At 37.6% G+C, this 20,779-nt stretch overlaps 1 protein-coding gene across 2 annotated transcripts in view; it reads left to right on the top strand.

Annotated features, from left to right (window-relative positions):
• UCHL5 (ubiquitin C-terminal hydrolase L5) overlaps positions 1-20,779 on the top strand; it is a 40,275-nt gene that overhangs the window by 5,795 nt on the left and 13,701 nt on the right. For both annotated transcript variants that reach the window (XM_046679666.1, XM_046679667.1), the window contains exons 2-7: positions 1,613-1,676; positions 3,924-4,029; positions 16,911-17,036; positions 17,119-17,180; positions 17,257-17,387; positions 18,949-19,012. In XM_046679666.1, coding sequence (XP_046535622.1) covers positions 1,613-1,676; positions 3,924-4,029; positions 16,911-17,036; positions 17,119-17,180; positions 17,257-17,387; positions 18,949-19,012 — 553 coding nt within the window. The remainder of the gene's footprint in view (positions 1-1,612; positions 1,677-3,923; positions 4,030-16,910; positions 17,037-17,118; positions 17,181-17,256; positions 17,388-18,948; positions 19,013-20,779) is intronic.

Here is a 20,779-nt window from a genome sequence, read left to right as displayed (position 1 = left end):
TGTGTACTTCTAGTTGTGGGTCCTTCCAGCTGTGGCGTGTGGGGCGCCTCCCCAGCATGGCTCGATGAGCGGTGCCATGTCCGCGCCCAGGATTCGAACTGGGAAAACCCTGGGCTGTCGAAGCGGAGCGTGCGAACTTAACCACTCAGCCAGGGGGCCGGCCCCTGTACAATGTTTTCATATTTGGCCTTTTTACAGTTGATTTCCCAATAGCAGTAACCAGTGTTAACAATTGCATTAGTGTCCTTTCATGCCCTTTTCGACACTCACATAAATATAGGTTCACATTTGTAAGGTTTTTTTCCTCACCTTACTAAATGTGAATGTCTAGCAAGCTGTTGAGTCATGTAGTGGTGTGAATGCCCAAAGTTACGTAGTTGGTTGACCCAACTTTTTTTTTAAACCATTGATTTATGCAGGTAGTCTAAAGCTTCTGTAGATCTCACTTGAAAATCTGGAATATTAGAAAGTGCCCAGACTTTGGAACCAGATGTGGGTTTTAAGTAGCTTTTTGACATACACTAGCTGTAGTGAATTTAGGCAAGCGACTTAACATCTCTAAACCTCTTCCATATAACACTTGTCTTGCCGGCATTAGAGAAAATGCGTTTAAAGCACATTACTTCTAGAAGGCACTGGTAAATATGGCTGTTTTGTGTGTTGTGATAATCCTACTGGCTAACATTCAGTGAACCTTTAGAGTGTGCCACACACTGTGTTAAATGTATCTCATGTAAAAAATTATCTCATTATTCCTCATAACAGCTCTGTGAGTGTGAAGAGCAGAGAGGTTAAATTAAATGGTCACGTAGCTAGTAAGTGGAGGAGCCAGGATGCAAACCCTGGGAGTTTGGAGGCTAAGCTCTTAACCAGTACACCATTGCTATGATACATCCTAGTAGCGGACAGTTTCTCACCTCAGCACTGTTAACATTTGGGGCCAGATAATTCTTTGTTGTCAGGGGCTGTCCTGGGCAGTGTAGGATATTTAGCATCTCTGGCCTCTACCCACTAGATGCCAAGACCCTCCCCCGCAGGTGACAACAGTGACAGTATAAATGTCTCCAGACATTGTGAAATGTTCCTTGGGGGGCAAAACCTCACCCTAGAGGAAGAGCATGTTTAGGGGCCTCTAAGGTAGTTGAAAATAAAATTCTAAAAACAGAAAATACAGAATTGTAATTTTAAAAAAGGGTCAGTACTAAATATGTGATATGAAAGTTAGTGTTAAGTGGTAGTTATTACCACTTAAAAAAAAAAGTGTACAGTCAGCAAAAAAGAGGGCCCAGGACAGAGCTGGGGAAACTCAGCAGTTGAGTGACAAGAGTGGCTGAAGAGCCAGAGGTTGAGAGAACTGAGAAGGAATAGTCACGGGGTGGTGCCTCTGTGGAAATAAACTCTTGGAACTTTTTAAATTATAAAACTAATCTACTCCCATTGTAACTTAGGAAATAGTAAAGGAAGTGGTAGGATTTGGCTGTGAACTATCAATTTTACCATTTTAATGTGCCATGTCTTATTACCCCAATTGTGCATTTCTTTTAACTAATATTTTATTTAATGGTAAAAAATGAGTTATTTGGTTTTCTAAAGGAAGAATTTCTTATTTCAGGTTGCCGAGGAGCTCAAGTAGAAGAAATATGGAGTTTAGAACCTGAGAATTTTGAAAAATTAAAGTAAGTATAACTTCAATTGTGTTAAAAATAATGTCTGTATCTAAGCAAACTTTTGTGTTTATATTACTTGGGTTACCCTGGGCTAAGTATTATCTCCTTTAAGTCTTTTTTTCAATCCTGTGAGGCGGGTATTATTATTCTCATTTTATAACCAAGAACCTGAGGCTCATAGCTAGGTGACCTGTAAGGGATTAAAAACTAAGTCTCTGTATGGGGCCGGTCCTGTGGCCGAGTGGTTAAGTTCGCGGCCTCCGCTTTGGTGGCCCAGGGTTTTGCCTGTTCGAATCCTGGGCGCGGACACAGCACCACTCATCAGGACATGCTGAGGTGGCGTCCCATGTGCCACAACTAGAAGGACCCACAACTAAAAATATACACAACTATGTACTGGGGGGATTTGGGGAGAAAAAGCAGGAAAAAAAAAAATTGGCAACAGTTGTTAGCTCAGATGCCAATCTTAAAAAACAAAACCAAACAAAACAACTAAGTCTCTGTAGTTCCATATCAACAAAGTACTGATTGGTTGGTTTTTTACAACATTGACTTATAGTTCGATAGAGTTAAAACATGGGATGCATTTTAATATAAAAAACATGAATAATAGGTCAGTCTACAAAAGCATATTTAGAAGATAACGTATATTAATAGTACTTCAGAACTTGTCTAGTTATGATCACATTGCTTCTTGGGGAGGTTACAGTTCAGATTCCAAATGCAGATGCCAGGAAGTGCCTTCCTCTTCCCCCCATCCTTCTGACCAGAATCCTCTCTCTGGGCCTCTCCATACCCCTAAGCTGCATGCCCTCAGGTGTTGATCCTGTGTTGCAAATGGAGGGCTAGGGGGTTTTCACTGGTGGGAGAGTTCCTGGACTCTTGCAATGGGGACAAGGAGTAGGCTTTTATTTTTTTTATTTTTTATTTTTTTGAGGAGGATTAGCCCTGAGCTAACTACTGCCAATCCTTCTCTTTTTGCTGAGGAAGACTGGCCCTGAGTTAACATCTGTGGCCATCTTTCTCTACTTTATATGTGGGACACCTGCCACGGCATGGCTTTTTGCCACGCAGTGCCATGTCCACACCCGGGATCCGAACCCGCGAACCCCGGGCCGCCAAGAAGTGGAACGTGCAAACTTAACTGCTGCGCCACCGGGCCAGCCCGGGAGTAGGCTTTTAAAAGGGAAAATGGAGATTTAGACAGCATAAAAAAAAAAGGGAAAATGGAGATCATAGGGATATGGCTACTGTTTTTAATAGTAAGAAGGAGATAGTTTGCTTCCCCCTGCTTCCCCCTTGCCCACAAAAAGAGCAGTCACTTTAGATGGAATAAGAGATCGCTTCTGGCCGAATGATCAGGGAAGGTTAATTAAAGATGCGTCATTTGAACTGTCTTTAAAGGATAGGACTTTTGTTGCTTGGAAGGCAGTTGTGAAAGGTGGACTGGAGAGAATCCTGAGGTGGTGATTTAATGTTTTGTGGGCAACAATAGTTCCTGGAGCAAAGTGGATGACTTTGTGATGCATGAGGTGACAGCATCCGTTCATACTGTAGTTTGATGATTGTTCATGAATCCAATAATTATATGAAGGTGACTTCCTGTATTTCATAACATGTATGCTGTCAACCATTTATCTGTGAACATCCCACATGCACTTTATTCATATGTATTGGAATTCCATTTAGGGTTAACAGCTTCTACTTTTATGTTCTTATTTTCTATTTTTAAGTGAGATGATATAGGGTAGAAATGAATAATCTACAGACTTGAGAATAAATTTTTCATTGTAATTCTGTTTTCCCTGTTGTAGTTTTAAGTTTTATTAGCCTCATCTTAGGCAACATTCAGTGACTATGAATAGCAATAGAAACTTTAAAAAATTTCCCTGGGTCAGCCCTGTGGCCAAGTGGTTAAAGTTCCACACCCTCCACTTAGGCGGCCCGGGTTCACGGGTTGAGATTCTGGGTGTGGACCTACTCCACTCATCAGCCATGCTATGGTGGCATCTCACATACAAAATAGAGGAAAATTGTCACAGATGTTAGCTCAAGGCTAATCTTCCTCAAGCAAAAGAAAGAGGAGGATTGGCAACGGATGTTAGCTAAGGGCAAATCTTCCTCACCAAAAAGAAAATTTCTCATTTACTTCATTTGCATTATATTTGTTAAATAGCTGACTAAAATTTAATATACTGACAATGTGTTATACAAGCAGCAAGGTTTGGTGTCACTAATTTGTATTTTATTTTGTAGGCCAGTTCATGGGTTAATTTTTCTTTTCAAGTGGCAGCCAGGAGAAGAACCAGCAGGCTCTGTGGTTCAGGACTCCAGACTTGACACGATATTTTTTGCCAAGCAGGTATGGTTTTTGGATATTTGAAAGTCTTGAGAGCAATGCTTTTTATAAGCAGGACTCTGCTCCGCCTGTGTGTCTCTAGTGTCACAGTCCTCAAACTTTTTTGTCTTAGGAGCCCTTTACATCTTAAAAATTATTGCGATTCCCCAAAGAGCTTTTGTTTATGTGGATTATATTTATCAATGTTTATCATATTAGCCGTTAAAACTGAGACATTTAAAAATGTTTATTTATTGATTTAAAAATAAATGTAAGTTTATTAGAAGTTAATATAAAATATTTTTTAATGGAAAACAGTTATATTTACCAAAACAAAATAAAATAGAAGAGTGCGTTGTTTACATTTTTGCAGTCTAATGTCTGGCTTAATAGCACACAGCCGGATTCTCCTGTCACGGCTTTATTCAGTCTGTTGCAGTGTTTTTATTTTGTTTCGTTTTGTTCTTGGTTGAACTACATGAAGGAAATTGTCTCACACGTTTGTAGTTGCAAAGAGAGGAGTATTTTAATAGCTTTTTCAGAGAATTATGGATACTCTCTGATATTATATCAAAACTCCAAAAAGGTTGCTTAGTTGCAGGTTAGTTGCAGTGTGAAATTTGAAACCACGTCAGTGAACTTTGTTATATTAAAATCCTTTGGTTTGTCTCGCTCTTCGAATAATCTTTTGCTCATGAGGATCGGGTAATATCGTGCATTGGTTATTTTGAAAATTCGCTGACTTAAGCAGGTCTTCTAACTGTTGACTTGTTTGATTATATACGTTATCAACAAGTCACGTTTGTTAATATCACCATCGGTGTCATCAGAAAAGTCATTTTCATGAAACTATTAAACTCACAGCGGTGGATGTAAGTCTTACAAAGTTCGAGTTTTCACTTGAAAGTTCACATTTTATCCAGAACAGCAAATGCTATATCGTGTTTTCCTTGAAGTGACACTGATTTCTCTCAATTTCAAGAAAATATCTGCCAAATACACTGTCTGAACAGGGTGTTTGTCTGCCATTTGTTCTTCCGAGTGAAAAGGATGTCCCTAGAAAACAGCGGCTGACCTAGCCCACACCTCCAACGATCGCACCAGTGCCCTTCCTCGAAATGGCTAGCGTGTGTTGGTACAGCAGAAATGCCTTATTTGTACAACCTATTTCATTCAACAGACTCTTAAAGACTTGGACTCTGGGGTTGAAATTTAATAAAAATAACCGTTACTGCTTCATCAAAGACATTCTTCAGTAAAACTGACCTTTTCGTTTTGTTGTTTCTTTAACTGTGTCTGTGTGTCAGTGAAACAGTTTAATACTTCTGCCTAGATTCATACTGAAATACTTCACCCACCGCTGCTATTGTACTGTCAGTGCAAGTGTGAAAGCAGGGAATAAGGCCAGAACTGTCTTGAAATTATTATGGAAACAATTTTGAGCTCACAAACCCCTTGAAAAGAGTCTTAGGAATTCCCAGGGGTCCATGGACCACACTTTGAGAACTGCTGTTCTAGCGTGTACAGTGAAAAGTTTAACTGACCTTATTAGGTGCCTCCCCATGTCTCGTCTGTTGTTTGGAAAAGCTGAAAGACAGAATGATAAAAGAGGTTTGATTCATGTTTAAAATCTAAGCTAAATATGCTTTATTTGTTTGAAAATTGCAGTTATTTCTGAGACTCAAAAAATTGCTTAGGATAATCTGTTTGACCTTTAGAAAGGTAGAAAAATAAAAGTGCTGATTCTCATTGCTGCCGTTGAAATGAAGCCTTTGCTGTTCCACTTAGTAACTTGTTCCCTTTTTCTCTTATTATTTTACTTCTTTCCGTTTTCCACCAACTTTTGAAAATTGAGTGTTTTTAGAGAAATTAGAAAATTCTTGCTTTTTTACTTTAGGGGTTAGGAAAACATTGTTTTATCATTGTGTAAAGTGTCAGGCTTTTTTTTCTGATAGCAGAACTTTAATTACGGAAATAGAGAGTGATGGCGATGGATATCCTTGTAATACCCCCCATCTCTACTAACCACTCTGACCAGTGTGACTCATTCATTTAATCAGCAAGTGGTCATTGAGCACCCACTTTATGCTAGGCATTGTTTTAGGCACTCAGGATATAAAGATGAATAAGACACCGTGTCTCTTCTTATTAATAACAACTATAATGATAGCAATACCAACATAGCCAACGTTTGCCTTTCTTGTTGTGTGTCAGATATTGTGTTAGATATATTATATATTTAATTCTTGCAACAACCCTATGAGGATGTTATCTTCACTTCACAGATGAAGAAATTGAGGCCTGGAAAAATTAACTTATTTGCCTGAGGTCACACAGCTAGCACGTGGTAAATCCAGAATTTAAACCCAAGTGTAAAACCCAGGTTTGCAATTCCGCATGCCTTACTACCTCCCACATTTTCTGTTCGTTCTCTGACACGTTCTTATAAGTTTTTTAATGAAAGTTGGATTATTATACAAAATATTTTGCATCTTTTTTCTCTTAATGGTAAAAGTTTGACTTTGTCCTATTTCAGTACACATACCAGTATTAGCTGACATTTATTGAAGGCTTGTTAGGTACTTTTGTATATATTATTTTTCATTATTAATTTCTTTGTAGTAACTCATTCTCATAGCAACCGTGTGTCATTTTACAGTTTCCTCATCGTTTCACAGATGAGGAAACTGAGTCCCAGAGAGGTTAAGAAACTTGCCCAAGTTATGCAACTAGTCAGTGGCAGAGCTGGGGTAGCTCTGAAATGCATACTCCTCATCACATCAGAATACTCCCTCTTTTAAAAGTACTCCTGGTCTAAATGGCCTATAATTTATCTAACTAATCTCTTAATGCTCAACATTTTGAGTTTCTAATTATTTCTCTAACACAGATAATCCATTTATATATTGTAATATTTGTGTACTTATGTATCATTGCAATACAATAATTATAATTTTAAAACCACAGTTTGTGATTTTCAAGATCTAGGTAGTAGAGAAAAAGTAGGGAACAGATAGTTTTAAAAGTCTTTCAGGTGATTTTTCTCCATCTAAAGAAAGTTTCTGTTATTTTTTAAGGTGTATAAGAATATATGCTTATAACTATTTAAGCATTATAATTGTATGATGCAGAAAATAAAAATTCTTTTTAATGTCTACTCCAGAGATAACTGCTGAAAACAATTTATATTCTTCCAGATCTTTTCCATGTATGTGTATGCGTGTTTATATTTCTTGCACACTAAATTGTAAATCCGAGAGTCAGGGATTTTGTTTTCGTGTACAGTCCTTGGCACATGGTAGATATCCAACAGATGTAGACTGAACTCTTCATCTCTAAGATTGTTACAATTAAAGAACACTAGAGTTCACTAGGACGCTGATGATGTCTGATGTGTAGAGGCCTGGATATTTTTAAGGTGTAAGAAAGTATTCTATAAAGAAAAGAACTGATCCTAGAGTATGAATTTGTAGTTTCTGGAGTCCCTTGATATTTTTCTAGTTCCATATTACATTTTCATTTCACTGTAATTAAATATTTTGTTTGTATTATATTATTCCTGCTGTGTTTATTAATATGTCAGATTAGTGATTTCCCAATAATATCATTTTTTTCCTACTATATTATGGCAACAGTTCTTATTAAACTGACAGATCAGGAATTCTCCAGCAATATCTATCAGTCTTTTTAGTGTATGCCTCCTATGAGCCTGTGCTAGAAACTTTGTAGTATATATTACATAAACATATAATCTTTGGTTCTAGGCTTCAAGAGCTTATAGTAATGGTTTCCAATCCAGGGTCTCTGGACTCTTAGGAGTATTTTCAGAAATTTAAAAAAGTAGATTAAAATCATATTTATTTGTGGGGCTGGCCCCATGGCCGAGTGGTTAAGTTTGCACGCTCTGCTGTAGGCGGCTCAGTGTTTCCTCAGTTCGAATCCTGGGTGCTGACATGGCACTGCTCATCAAGCCACGCTGAGGCGGTGTCCCACATGCCACAACTAGAAGGACCTACAACTGAGAATATACAACTATGTACCGGGGGGCTTTGGGGAGAAAAAGGAAAAAAATAAAATGTTAAAAAAAATAATCATATTTATTTGTGATAAAGTTCTACGGGTTAACTAAGTGTATAGTTTTGGTATTTATGGATGGAACTGCATCAGTTTAGGGTGGTAAAACTGGCTGTCTAACGCTAATCATTTGCTCTGATTGGAGGGTGTGTGTGTGTGTGTGTGTGTGTGTGTGGATTGTTGGTTAATAAAATATCGAGAAAAGACAGTGTGATTACAGTAATTACAATTCATGTATAAGGATCCAAGAATGACATTTTGGTAATGCTTCTCTACAAAACATTGTCGTCTTGTTACCCTTTTACTGATGAGAAAGCTGAGGTCTGATTTGCTTAAGATCCTGCTGCAGTGTGCTGGGTTTGTCTGACTCCATCTGTTCAGTCTTTCAGGGAGGAATGATTGAGTGCCTACAGTGTGGCAGAGACTGTGCTAGGTGCTTGGGAAATGATGAACAGCCGTGATCCCTGCCCTCAGGGTGCTTGGAGTTTATTGGAGGAGATTGGTATTAATCACTGAAATGCAGTTTACAGTGGCAATCAGTACTGCATGGAGTGAAAGGAGAACTATATTACAAAGTTTGAGAACAATCTGTAAGACTACCCTCACTTTGAACACCAGCTACAGAGTTTAGGGTCCCCAAAACCATCCTCATTTCTGACAGTCGCAAGTTTGGGGGATCCTTAAGACCACCTTTAGGTTCTGAAATTTGCTAGAAGGACTCATAGCCCTCTCCAAAAACTGTTATATTACAGTTAGAGTTTATTGCAGTGAAAAGATACAGATTAAATTTAGCCAAGGGAAGAGATGCCTGGGGAAAGTTCCAAGCACAGAGCTTCCAGTTGTCTTCTCCCAGTATAGAGTCACAGATGGCGCTAACGTTCCTGGCAGTGATGTGTGACAGTATTTCCAGGGAATCTCAGCTGATTCTTGGCATCCTGAGTGTTTATTGGGCCTCACTCACATAGACCTGGTTGACCACCCATGTAGCTGACTGAGGTCAACTCTGCAGGTTGGGCTGATACTGTTAACCCAAAACCCCACCCTAAGTCACAGTGTTAGACTGTCTGTGTGGCCCAAAGCCCCCAGGTAAACAAAGACGCTCTTACAAGGCATGGCTTTTCAAGAGCTTAGAGACCTTCTCCCAGGGGCGGAGGGCAAAGGCCGGGTCTCTCTCTGGACGAGATTAAATTGTTTACTGCACACATAAAAATGGGACTTGACCTCTTCAGGGAGAACTTAGAAAACTTCTCCAAGTGACAATTCAGTTGAAATCGAAAGGTTAAGTAGGTATTAATTGGGGGAAAGAGGTTGAGGATCATCCTAGATTAATACAGCTTTATAGCAAAAGGGAGTAAGACTAGTAAAATGTACTAAAAGAAGGTCAGTGTAACTGGAGTGTAGAGCGCAAGGAGGAGATGGCACGAGCTATGAAGCTGTACAGACAGTGTGTTAGTCAGGATTAGGTGCGGTTAGGTGCAGAGCAGCAGTGGTTTACAAGAAATAGAAGTGTTTCTCTTTCACATCCAAGAACTGGCAAGATTGCAGGCTCTTTTGTTCCTTTTTGTGTGGATTCTATTCTAAAGATTACTTCATGGTCCAAGATGATTGTTGGAGTTTCAGCCATTTTATCTCAATTCCACGCTCCAGACAGCAGGAAGGGGACAACACACTCGTCTCCCTTTATGGATATTTTCTAGAATTTGCCAGCGTCACATGCTTACTTCTCTTTGGCCAGAACTCAGCCCTGGCTGTACTTAGCAGCAAAGGAGAGTAGGAAAGTTGTCTTTGTTCCAGGTGGCCATGGACCCAGATAAATTTGGGTTCTCTTTCATATGGAAGAAGGAGAAGATGGATATTAGAGAACAACTATTAGCCTTCTACCGTAGATGCAGCCAGAGGTCAGATCCTGCAGGGCATTTTAGGCCGTGGTTGAGACTTGGTCCAAATCATAAGAGTGATAGAAGGTTATTGAAGTGTTTTAAGAAGGGGAACACGATCAGATTTTCCTTTAGAAGAGACTGCCTTGGCTGCCGTGTAGGGAATGCATTTGAGGAGGAGGGAGTGGTGTAGGATATAAGACCAGATATCACATGGGGGCTTTTGCACAAGTCCATGCAAGGGTGGATGAAAGACTCGTAGTAGAGATAGATGTGAACAGATGTGAACAGTGCTTGGGAGATAAACCTTTGATGTGCAATGGATTGGATGTGGGGATGGAGGAGGAAGAGATGTCAATCAATGATGACATCTTTTTCTTTTTTTCTTTTTTTCCTTCTTAAAAAAATCATCTTCAGGTACTCAGAATGGAATTATGATAGTCCTTGATTGATGACATGCTAATGGCCTCCTTTTACTTATTTATTTATTTATTTGGTTATTTTCAGTAATATAGTAAGTACCTAAGAACTCACCACCCAAATAAACTTCACCTAACTGTTATTTCCTTCTCTCCCACCCATTGTCCAACATAACTCATCCTCCCTCCCTCCATCCAGTGTGACCCTGACGTCGAATTCTGTATCATTTCCTTGCTTTCCTTTTTGTGTATTTTTTGTAATCCTAAAAAGGGGTGTGTGTATATAAAATTTTAACTTGATGAAATGTATCATGCTCTGTGTAATTTTGGGGGGCATAACTTTGACTTAATGTTATAGTGTTCAAAATTCACGCGTAAGTAGTTCCTCAGAGCAGTCCGCTTACTTTGCATGCTGTGTAATATCAATTGCGTGAACACGCTATGGTTTGTTGACTTACTTTCTGTAGGCTGGCGTTTGGGTTTTCCACCAGTTACTGTGGTTGTGTGACTAAGCATTTTTGTACATGTCTCCTGTTATACATGTGCAAATTTCTCCTGTTATACCCAGAAGTAGAACAACTGCTTCATCTGATGCATAAATGTGCAGCTTTAGGAGGAACTATCAAATGTTTTCTGAAGTAGATGTTCCAGTTTACACTCCCACTAACTATATCTGAGTTACTATGTAGCTGCACACTCCAAATGTGGTATTGTTAGGCCTTTTTAATTGTTGCCAGCCAAGGGCTGGCCCAGTGACGCAGCAGTTAAGTGTGCATGTTCTGCTTCTTGGCGGCCCAGGGTTCGCCGGTTCGGATCCTGGGTGTGGACATGGCACCGCTTGGCACGCCATGCTGTGGTAGGCGTCCCACATATAAAGTAGAGGAAGATGGGCACGGATGTTAGCTCAGGGCCAGTCTTCCTCAGCAAAAAGAGGAGGATTGGCAGATGTTAGCTCAGGGCTAATCTTCCTCAAAAAAAATTTTTTTTTGCCAGCCAGCTCACTCTGAAATGCTGCTTCATTCTGGTCTTGGTTTACATCTCCCGGGTCACTAATCATGATGAAAGGGTCTTCGTGTGCTTAATGGCCATATGTGTTTCTTCTGGGAAATTCCTGTTTTAAGTTATTTTTCTATGGGGTTAATTGTGCCCTTCTTTTTGATTTGTGGGAGTTGTTTATCTATTCTTGATACTACTTCTCCAAGTTTACACCTTGTTGTTTTACCTTTTCTGGTTGTCTTTTGTTGAGTACAATTTTGTATTTTACAACCAATGCTTTTTGAATCTTGTTAAAGAAATTATCTGTCTGAAGTTGTAAAAGATACTTACCTATGTATTTAAATTTTAATTTTTGAGATCTGTGTCCATAATGCATTGTATATCATGGGAAATAGGGGTTCAGTTTTATCTTTTTCCATATAGATCACCATTTGTTTCTAGCCTCATTTCTCAAACATTCGTTGTTTGCCTTATTTATCTGACGTGTTGCCTCTCTTGTACACCGAAGTTCCATATGCATGTGTGCGCGCGCGCGTGTGTATTTTCTGGAATGTACTCTGTTCCACTGATCAATATGTCTCTGTGCCAATGCCACACTATCTTAATTCCTTTACTTCTTCATAAATTCTGATGTCTAATAGGTCATGTCTCCCCTCCCTGCTCTTTTTCAGAAATATCCTTGCTATTCTTGGCCCTGTGTTCATCATTTAAATTTGAGTCATCTTATCGAGTTGTATGAAAAATTCTGTTGGAATTCTGACTGGAATAGCATTGAATATATATATCAATATTGGGAGAATTTATATCTTCATGATATTAAGTCACGAACATAGTATGTATCTCTATTTAGATCTTCTTTATTATCTTTAATATGTTGCATAATTTTCTCGGTAGAGGTCTTTTACATCTTTTGTTAGATTTATCCTAATTCCTTGATATCGCTATTGTAATTATAAATTGCCTTCTCTTCAATTACATCTTGTAGGTGTTTGCTGGTACAAAAAAAATGCAATTCACTTTTGGGTTTTAATATTATAGTCATCTTGCTACGCTTTTGTATTATCTCTAATATTTGTTGGTTTTTTTGGGAGGAGGGTTTTCAGTCTACTGTATCAAATAAGAGCAGTTTTATTTCCTCCTTTCGAATCCTTATGCCTCTAATTTATTTTTCTTGTCTTGTTACCTGAAAAGTTACCTTGTTAGTTACCTGGCTAAACACCTCCAATAAAATCATTGTGATTTTAAAGGGAATGCTTTTACTATTTCTCCATTTTGGATGATGTTTACTCTTTTCTTTTTCTTATAATGTTCTTTTTCAGGTAAGGACATTCTGTTATTGATTGACTAAGTGTCTTTGTTATGGAAGGATTAAAATTTTTCAAGGGTTTTTCTGCATCTATTAAGATGATCATGTTTATTTTCCCTCTTTTTTTTTTTTTTTTAAGTTTTTGGGTTTTTTTTTTTTTGAGGAAGATTAACCCTGAGCTAACATCTGCCGCCAGTCCTTCTCTTTTTGCTGAGGAAGACTGGCCCTGAGCTAACATCCATGCCCATCTTCCTCTGCTTTACATGTGGGACACCTAACACAGCATAGCTTGCCAATCGGTGCCACGTCTGTACCTGGGATCCGAACCAGTGAACCCCGGGCTGCTGAAGGGAACGTGCAAACTTAACCACTGTGCCACTGGGCCGGCCTCTGTTTTCCCTCTATTAATAGGTTAATGTGTTCAGTCATGTTTATGAATTTTTCTAATATTAAATCATCCTTCCATATCTGGGATGAGCCCAGTTGGCCATGATGTATTCTTTTTTTATACACTGTTGGATTTAATTCAGTAGTATTGGTGTAGAGTGTTTGCACCTATATTTATGAATGAAATAGGCCTTAATTTCCCTTTCTTGTAATGCCTTTGACTAGTTTTCGTATTAGAGTAATGCTGGCTTCATGAAATGAGTTGAAATTTCCTCTTTTTTTGTCCTGAAGAATTTATATAAAATTTGTATGGTCTCTTTCTTCAAATTTTGATAGAATTGGCCTATAAGATCATTTGGGCCTGGCCCCCCCCACCCGTTATTCTTTTTAATCTTATTTTATTTTTAGTTACTTTCCTGACTCCTGGAATTCTGACTTGCATATTAGTGAGATAGTGGTTTTATTTACTCTACTAATTCATTACCCTTAATTATTCCATACTTGCATTAGCTGATCTTGTTTCTGTTTTTAGCGACCTTCAGTCCTTCCGGTAAATTGTCTTAAACTGCATTTTTCTGAAGCACTATTTTTATTATTTCCCTATTAAAAATCTCTTACTCCTAAGGTAAACTACTAATTCCTCAAGGTCAATGATTTACAAGGTAACGAATTACCCCAAGCTATGACTACAACCATATTAATACAAACCACCATGCTTGTGGTCTCTTGAGCATAGCATCTTAATTTGTTCCTTGGTTCATACCCTGCTCTCTTCCTAGAATGAATTTCCTTCTCTGTTCTCTAGGTCCTACAGACTTTCAAAGCTCTATGAAAATTCCACATTCACAGAGAAACCTTCTCTGATACTCCAGTCCAAGATGATTTCTTTCTTCATTATTTTGCTTTTCTCTTCATCTTATTCTTGTATGTATTTCTTTCTCAGTTCTTCACACTCAGGGCATTTATCTTATAGTTTCTTTTTTTCCCTTAATATCACTTTCCCTTTCAGAACCAACAGTTTCATTCTCAACCCTTCTTTCCTTGATTACTAATAAACACTAAAACACATTAAAAATTTTTAAATTTATCTTATAGTTATGACTCAGTGACGATTGAGTATAATTTATAATGCAGTACTTTAAGGTATTTTAGTACCGTTAGTACCTCTGGACATCTACCATCTTCTTTTGTATAAACCATGAAAAGGACTTCTTCTCTAGTCCAGGGTTTGCAAAGTCAAGTGGCTGCAGGATCAGGTTGGCAACATGAATGTGTGAATCAGATTGTGTGTAAGAAATAGGGAGTGGAAGAGCCAGGATGAACTAGAGAATATGTGTGCCCTTTCAGAGGAATTCAAACCAAATTATCGTAAGGTTCTGGACCAGCCCTACTGTGACCTCTTGCTCTGTGCTGTTTCTATTGTCGAGCTCTACTACTTTATTTAAAAATGTGTTAAAAGCCAGAGTATATAATAGAACACTCAGGGTAATTTAAGGTTTAAAAAGTTGAGGCCTACATAAATAGTTTATACTGCAGTGAATTTTTTGTGACATGAGCTAAAGTTAAAGTTCTCCCAAGTAGATGTGTCTAAGGTGATTTTTATGTGAATTTCATGAGGTCAGAGGACCACAGCTCTCTTGTTCACTGTATGTTCGGCATTTATCACAATGCCTGGCACACAGTAGGTGTTCAGTAAATATTTGAATGAATGAAAGGCCACGCACTTTTCAAGGTCTTTTTTTTTTGGGTAATTTTGTACTGTATATAGCATGACCACTTGGTGGTGCTGAACTCATTTTAAAACCTGAAGAGATATGTTTATACCCACACACCATAATTACTATTCTTCACGCACACAATATGAGCTGTAATAAATCATGGACGTTGTAAATCACTATTAATATTGGAAGAGAAATATCTGTGACCACAGGATTCTTCTTTCTTTTTTTTTTAAAAAAAACAGCTTTATTGAAATATAGTTGATATACAAAAAACCACATATTTAGTGTGTGCAATTTGAGTTTGCAAGTTTTTTCTAATTCTTTAAAAAACATTACAGAATTGCAGTCCTTAGATCTAAGGGAGTAGGCATGTTCGATGGTATTCTCTGCTATAGCCTCAGCATCTAGCCTAGCACTGGGACATATTATGTCTTTAATTATGGCACAATTTTGAAGGAATGTGTGAATGAGTATAAATTTTAACTTCTTCTAACTTCACTCCTACCCACCGAGCCCCAAGTAATTTTGGCCCAAGATGAGGGAGCACTACGTCTTACAGAGTTTTATTTAACCACCTTTATGAAGCCTCCTTTAACCATTAAAGTTTTTCATCCAGATTTATTAAAGAACTGGGATTCTGATCAAAACGTGTATTAAAAGAAATCAGCAGAAATGTTAATTGGATTCTAGGTCTCCTGTTACTTTTCCCTAATTCAACAATTATAAGATAGTTTTGATTAGAAAATTCTATAAGAAGGAATTACAGAAATGTGGTGGTCTCGTTATATTTGTTGGAGAATTGGGAGTAAGAGAGTTCCCTAAGGGGGAACGCAGTCTTCTCAAGGAATTTTTCAAACATACTGAGTCAAAAGTGTAAGAACTGGTGGATGTTTCACAAGACCTCAGAAGCCTCTGGCAACATGGAAGGTAGAGGAGTGTAAGAATTAAAGAGGGAAGGTAGTTGAGAATTGTTCTTCTGAAATCAGGCAGGATATAAATAGGTAATTTACCAAATTGTAAAATCCTAAGTGAATTAGCGTGTTTGGAAAGACTCTAATTACAAAATGATATTTAGTTACCGTATGGTAACAAAATATAGCAGTAGGACTAAGCTGTATTTTTAAAATCCTTTACCAGGTTTAGCTCACCTGTGTGCTTAACATTGCCAGCATTCGCACTGATCATCTGAGGTTCTTTCCAGCTCTGTGATCTTGACACTGGGTGGGCTCCATAGGGAGTGTGGGAGAAGCCCTTGTCCCTAAGTAGTTATAATCTTGTTGGAGAGACAGCATATGTATGTACAGGGCCAGCCTAGCATATGGCTAGTGCACAAATTCTAGAGCCAGACTGTCTGCCTCTTGCTTAGTCCTGTGCCCTTTGGCAAGTTACTTAATCTTGTGCCTCAGCTTCCACAAATGTAAAGTGAGGGTAATAATACTTCTTCATAGGTTGTTGAGAGGATTAAAAGAATGAACACTTGTGAAGTGCCTAGGAAAGTACCTGGCACATAGTAGGGCTATCTAAATGTTTTCTCCTCTGACTAGAATGTAAAGTCCACATAATTTGTTAAATAAACAGTTAACAGCTGGATGACAGCACTGTACAGACTGTGTATGATTGAGTTGGAAAATCTGTGGACAATAGAAATCCTTTTGAGGAATTCGGATGAGGGTAGAAATTCATACGAGCTGTTGGATCATTTCTCTAGAAGCCACATAGGTGAGTTGGAGCTTGTGCTGGGTACTGAAATATGGGTTGCCTTTGGATAGGTAGAAGTGAGTATAGGAGGAAGTGACTAGGAGGGAGGACGAGTTCTCTTGGCTTAGTCAGCTCTGTTTTACATCACAAATGGTTGATCTTATCCTGACTGGATTGGTTTCGCTGATGTTATGAGTTCATTTAATTTATTTGGTTTCCTAGAATCTTCAAGTCCAGAATTGCAGCAAATTCCTGAAAGAAAATTAGAATGGAAATTAAACGTATTTATTATTATGTTTATGCTAAGACTATGAAATAAAAATGGAAAACTGTTAACTTTATGTTTTGGGGGTCATTGTCACCAGTTGAAAGCTGCTTTTTTTTCTTTTCAGCAAATTGATAATATCTTTGTTTTCGTATTTTATAGGTAATTAATAACGCTTGTGCTACTCAAGCCATAGTAAGTGTGTTACTGAATTGTACCCATCAAGATGTCCATTTAGGAGAGACGTTATCAGAATTTAAGGAATTTTCACAAAGTTTTGATGCAGCTGTGAGTATAATCTTCTTATTCCTAAAATGCTTTATTTGTGGTAGTTCTTATTTTGATGGTTTACTTTAAAAAACTGTTTCAGATGAAAGGTTTGGCACTGAGCAATTCGGACGTGATTCGGCAAGTACACAACAGTTTCGCCAGGTAAAAAGACTTTATGTTAGATAAATACGATTTCTTTTTGCCTGTTTGTCTCTCACTATTTTTTTCTTCACCGTAGACAGCAGATGTTCGAGTTTGACGCAAAGACATCGGCAAAAGAAGAAGATGCTTTTCACTTTGTCAGTTATGTTCCTGTTAATGGAAGATTGTATGAATTAGACGGATTGAGAGAAGGACCGATTGATTTAGGTAATCTGGCTCCTATCCCTGGTATTTCAGTTTTGACGGGAAGCAAGATTCAGTGTTCACCCTCGTTTTAGCCACAGTGCTGCTTAAACTTTGAAGGCGGAGGGGACCACAGGTAGCATAACGTCACGAAGGCCTTCAGCTCTTCATACTTTATGAAGTTAAATAACAGACAGGAGGCACACGTTGACTCCTGTAGTTCAATTGGATCTTGAATTTTTTTCTAAGAGAAATTTTTTTAACCCATATATTACATAGTTTATTTTTTATTTTCCAGTTAACTTTTAAATACTACTTCTTTTAGTGAACTTAAGCTATTTTTGTCATTTTTAACCTGCTGATAAGGGATAGTAAGCGTTTCTTATCATCATCTTGTATTAAGGTATTTTCATTTGGAATTGGATCATTCAGAATCACTTTAATTCAGTGTTTAACAATTTATAAAAATACTTTTCTTCGAAGTTTCTACTTAAATAGTGTATTAATGTGCTGTTGGCCTTTGTGCCAGAGATTAGATTTGTCCTGATTCCGTCTAGTCTCTAACCTTGAGCAAAATGGTAAATGGGTATCAAGGCTGAGGGTACAATTGGTGCTTCTGATATAGTACTAAAATAATAGGTCTGCAAAAGGATTTTAACTCTTTAATTTTTACCTTATTAAGCTTTCCTTTTTTTTTTAGGTCTATTTTTGAGTCCAACGAAACCTGTTTTAGTTGAATCTAATGTTACTTGCTGTTTATAAAACTTCTAGTTTTAAAATAAATTTAACATAGTTTCGTTCTGTTTGTACATTTTGACCATGCCCCCGTGTAGAACCAATAGTTTATCTCATGCGGATTTGTGTTACCTCTCTGTTGGAAAGTAGTGCTTTTTTTATGTCCGTTACAGAAAATTAATAGAATATTCTTTTAATTCTGTAGAAGTTGGTTTTCTCTAGTTTCGTGGTTGATCTGATCTCTGCATTTCCTCTGTTGGCTTCTATCTGATCAGCCATTCTCTATTCATTGGAACCATCAAATATAAAGGAAGAAAAAGATAAAGCAGAACAGCCAGTTTTGCTCTACAACTGGTGGCTGTGCTAAAATTTATGGTGAAAAAGAGGATTAAAACAACTGGGTAGAATTGGTTTTGCATTATATGTGGATTTCAGTTTTTTATTTTATACTTATGGTGGTGGAGAGTCAGATAGATAAGGATCGAATCCTTGTTTTGCCACTAACACGTGGCCTGGTTTTTCTTAACCCTCAGTTTCATCATCTGTAAAATGAAGGGAGTTATCTTTGTTTCACAGAGTTGTGAGTTTTAATGAGATAACTCCCTCATTCATTACTTTCTCAAACATTTGTCCAGCACCTACTAAGTGACACAATAATGTGGCAATGGATGCTCTTTCCCCTTACCATTACTAAGAAAATAAGAATTGAAACTTAAAAATTATGCCAAAAGGATTTTTACCATTCTGAATTTGCTAAAATATTTATAAGAAAAGATATTTTGGACCAAACTTTTGAAATAAGATTAATGTTGATTTTGTTTGACTTACATGCGTTTAAATCTCTTTCTAGGGGCGTGCAATCAAGATGACTGGATCAGTGCAGTGAGGCCGGTCATAGAAAAAAGGATACAAAAGTAAATGCTCAGCAAATCTCATTGGCATAACGTTCTGATTTTGAAACTTTTGTTTTTAACTTTTATTTTATTGTTATTTTAGCAATGCTTTTTGAACATCTACTTTTAATTGGATTAATGTGTTCAGGAAATCTATTTCAGGAAATGTCTAAATTCTACATAGTAATATGTCGTCTTGTCTTTACAGAAGTTAAACATGCAGATCTCCATTAAGTTAGATATTGTGTACAGTTATTTTGTAGAGTTTTGTTTTTGAGCATCTATTTTTTTTATTAAATTAAACTTTTTATTTTGAGGTAATTATATATTCACATTCAGTTATAAAAATAATTCAGAGAGATCCTGTGTACCCTTTACCCTGCAGTGGTAACATCTTGCAAGACTGTAGAACAGTGTCTCAGTCGAGATACAGAATGTTTCCATTGCCACAAGGATTCTTCTTGTTGCCCTTGTATAACCACAGCCGCTTCCCTCCCCTGCCCATAGCCTCCGTCCTTAATCCCTAGTTCTATAATTTTTGTCATTTAAAGAATGTTATATAAATGCAGTCATAGAATATGTAACCTTTTTGGATTGGCTTCTTTTCACTCAGCATAATTCTCCGGAGATTCATTTAGGCTGTTAAGAGTACCAATAGTTCATTCTTTTCTATCAATGAGTAGTATACTGTGGTATGGCTATACCATTTTTTTGCCCACTCGGCCACTGAAGCCCATCTGCATTGTTTTTTTGGCTCTTATGAATAAAACTGCAGTAAACATTTGTGTACAGATTTTTGCGTGAACTTAAGTTTTCATTTCTCTGGGATAAATGCCCAGGAGCACCATTGCTGAGTTGCATTGTAAATGCATGTTTAATTTTTTTAAGAAACTGCCAAAGTCTTTTCTAGAGTGTGTGTACCATTTTGCATTGCAGCAATGTACGAGTGATTCAGTTTCTCCACATCTTTGTGGGCATTTGGTTTTGTCAAATTTTTTTATTTTAGCCATTCTGATAGGTGGATAGTGATATTTCATTACGGTTTAATCTGTATTTCCCTAATGACTAATGATGTTGAAAATCTTTTCATGCCTTTTTTCCTGTTTTGTAATTGGAGTGTTTGTTTTTTGACCGTTGAGCCTTGAAGTTCTGGCTGTTACTAGTCCTTCATCAGACACGTTGCCTGCAGATATTCTTTTCCAGTCTGTAAACCGTCCCCTGATCCCCCCAACACGATCCTACACAGAGCAAAAACTCTTAATCCCAAAGAAGTCCAATTTATCAGTCTTTCCCATGAATTGTATTTTTGTTGTCAAATCTAAGAATTCTTTGCCTAGCTCTAGAGCCCAAAGATTTTCTACTGTCTTCTTTCTAAAAGATTTATGTAAAGTTTAACATTTTACATTTAAGTCTGTCATCTATTTTGGGTTAATTTTTGTGTAGGGTGTGAAGTTAAGTCAAGGTTCATATTTTTTTGCCTATGCACTGTTTATTGAAATGGCTATCCTTCCTCTACTGAATTACTCCTGCTCCCTTGTGAAAAACCAGTTGGGCATGTTTGTGTGGGGCTGCTTCTGGGTTCGCTGTTCTGTTCCAGTGATCCGTTTGTCTGCTCTCTTCCAGTGCTACACAGTCTTGATTACTGAGCTATATTATAAGTCTTGAAATCAGGTAGACTGATACTTCCAACTTTATTCTTTTTCTTCAAAGTTGTTTTAGCTATTATAGATCCTCTGCCTTCCCATATAAATTTTAGTATAATCTCCTATATCTAAAAAAATTCTTGCT

This window comes from Equus quagga, chromosome 12, assembly GCF_021613505.1.
Source record: "Equus quagga isolate Etosha38 chromosome 12, UCLA_HA_Equagga_1.0, whole genome shotgun sequence".
Taxonomy (NCBI): domain Eukaryota; kingdom Metazoa; phylum Chordata; class Mammalia; order Perissodactyla; family Equidae; genus Equus; species Equus quagga.
The sequence above is the reverse complement of the archived record's forward strand: the minus strand, read 5'-3'. Positions and strand labels throughout refer to the sequence as shown.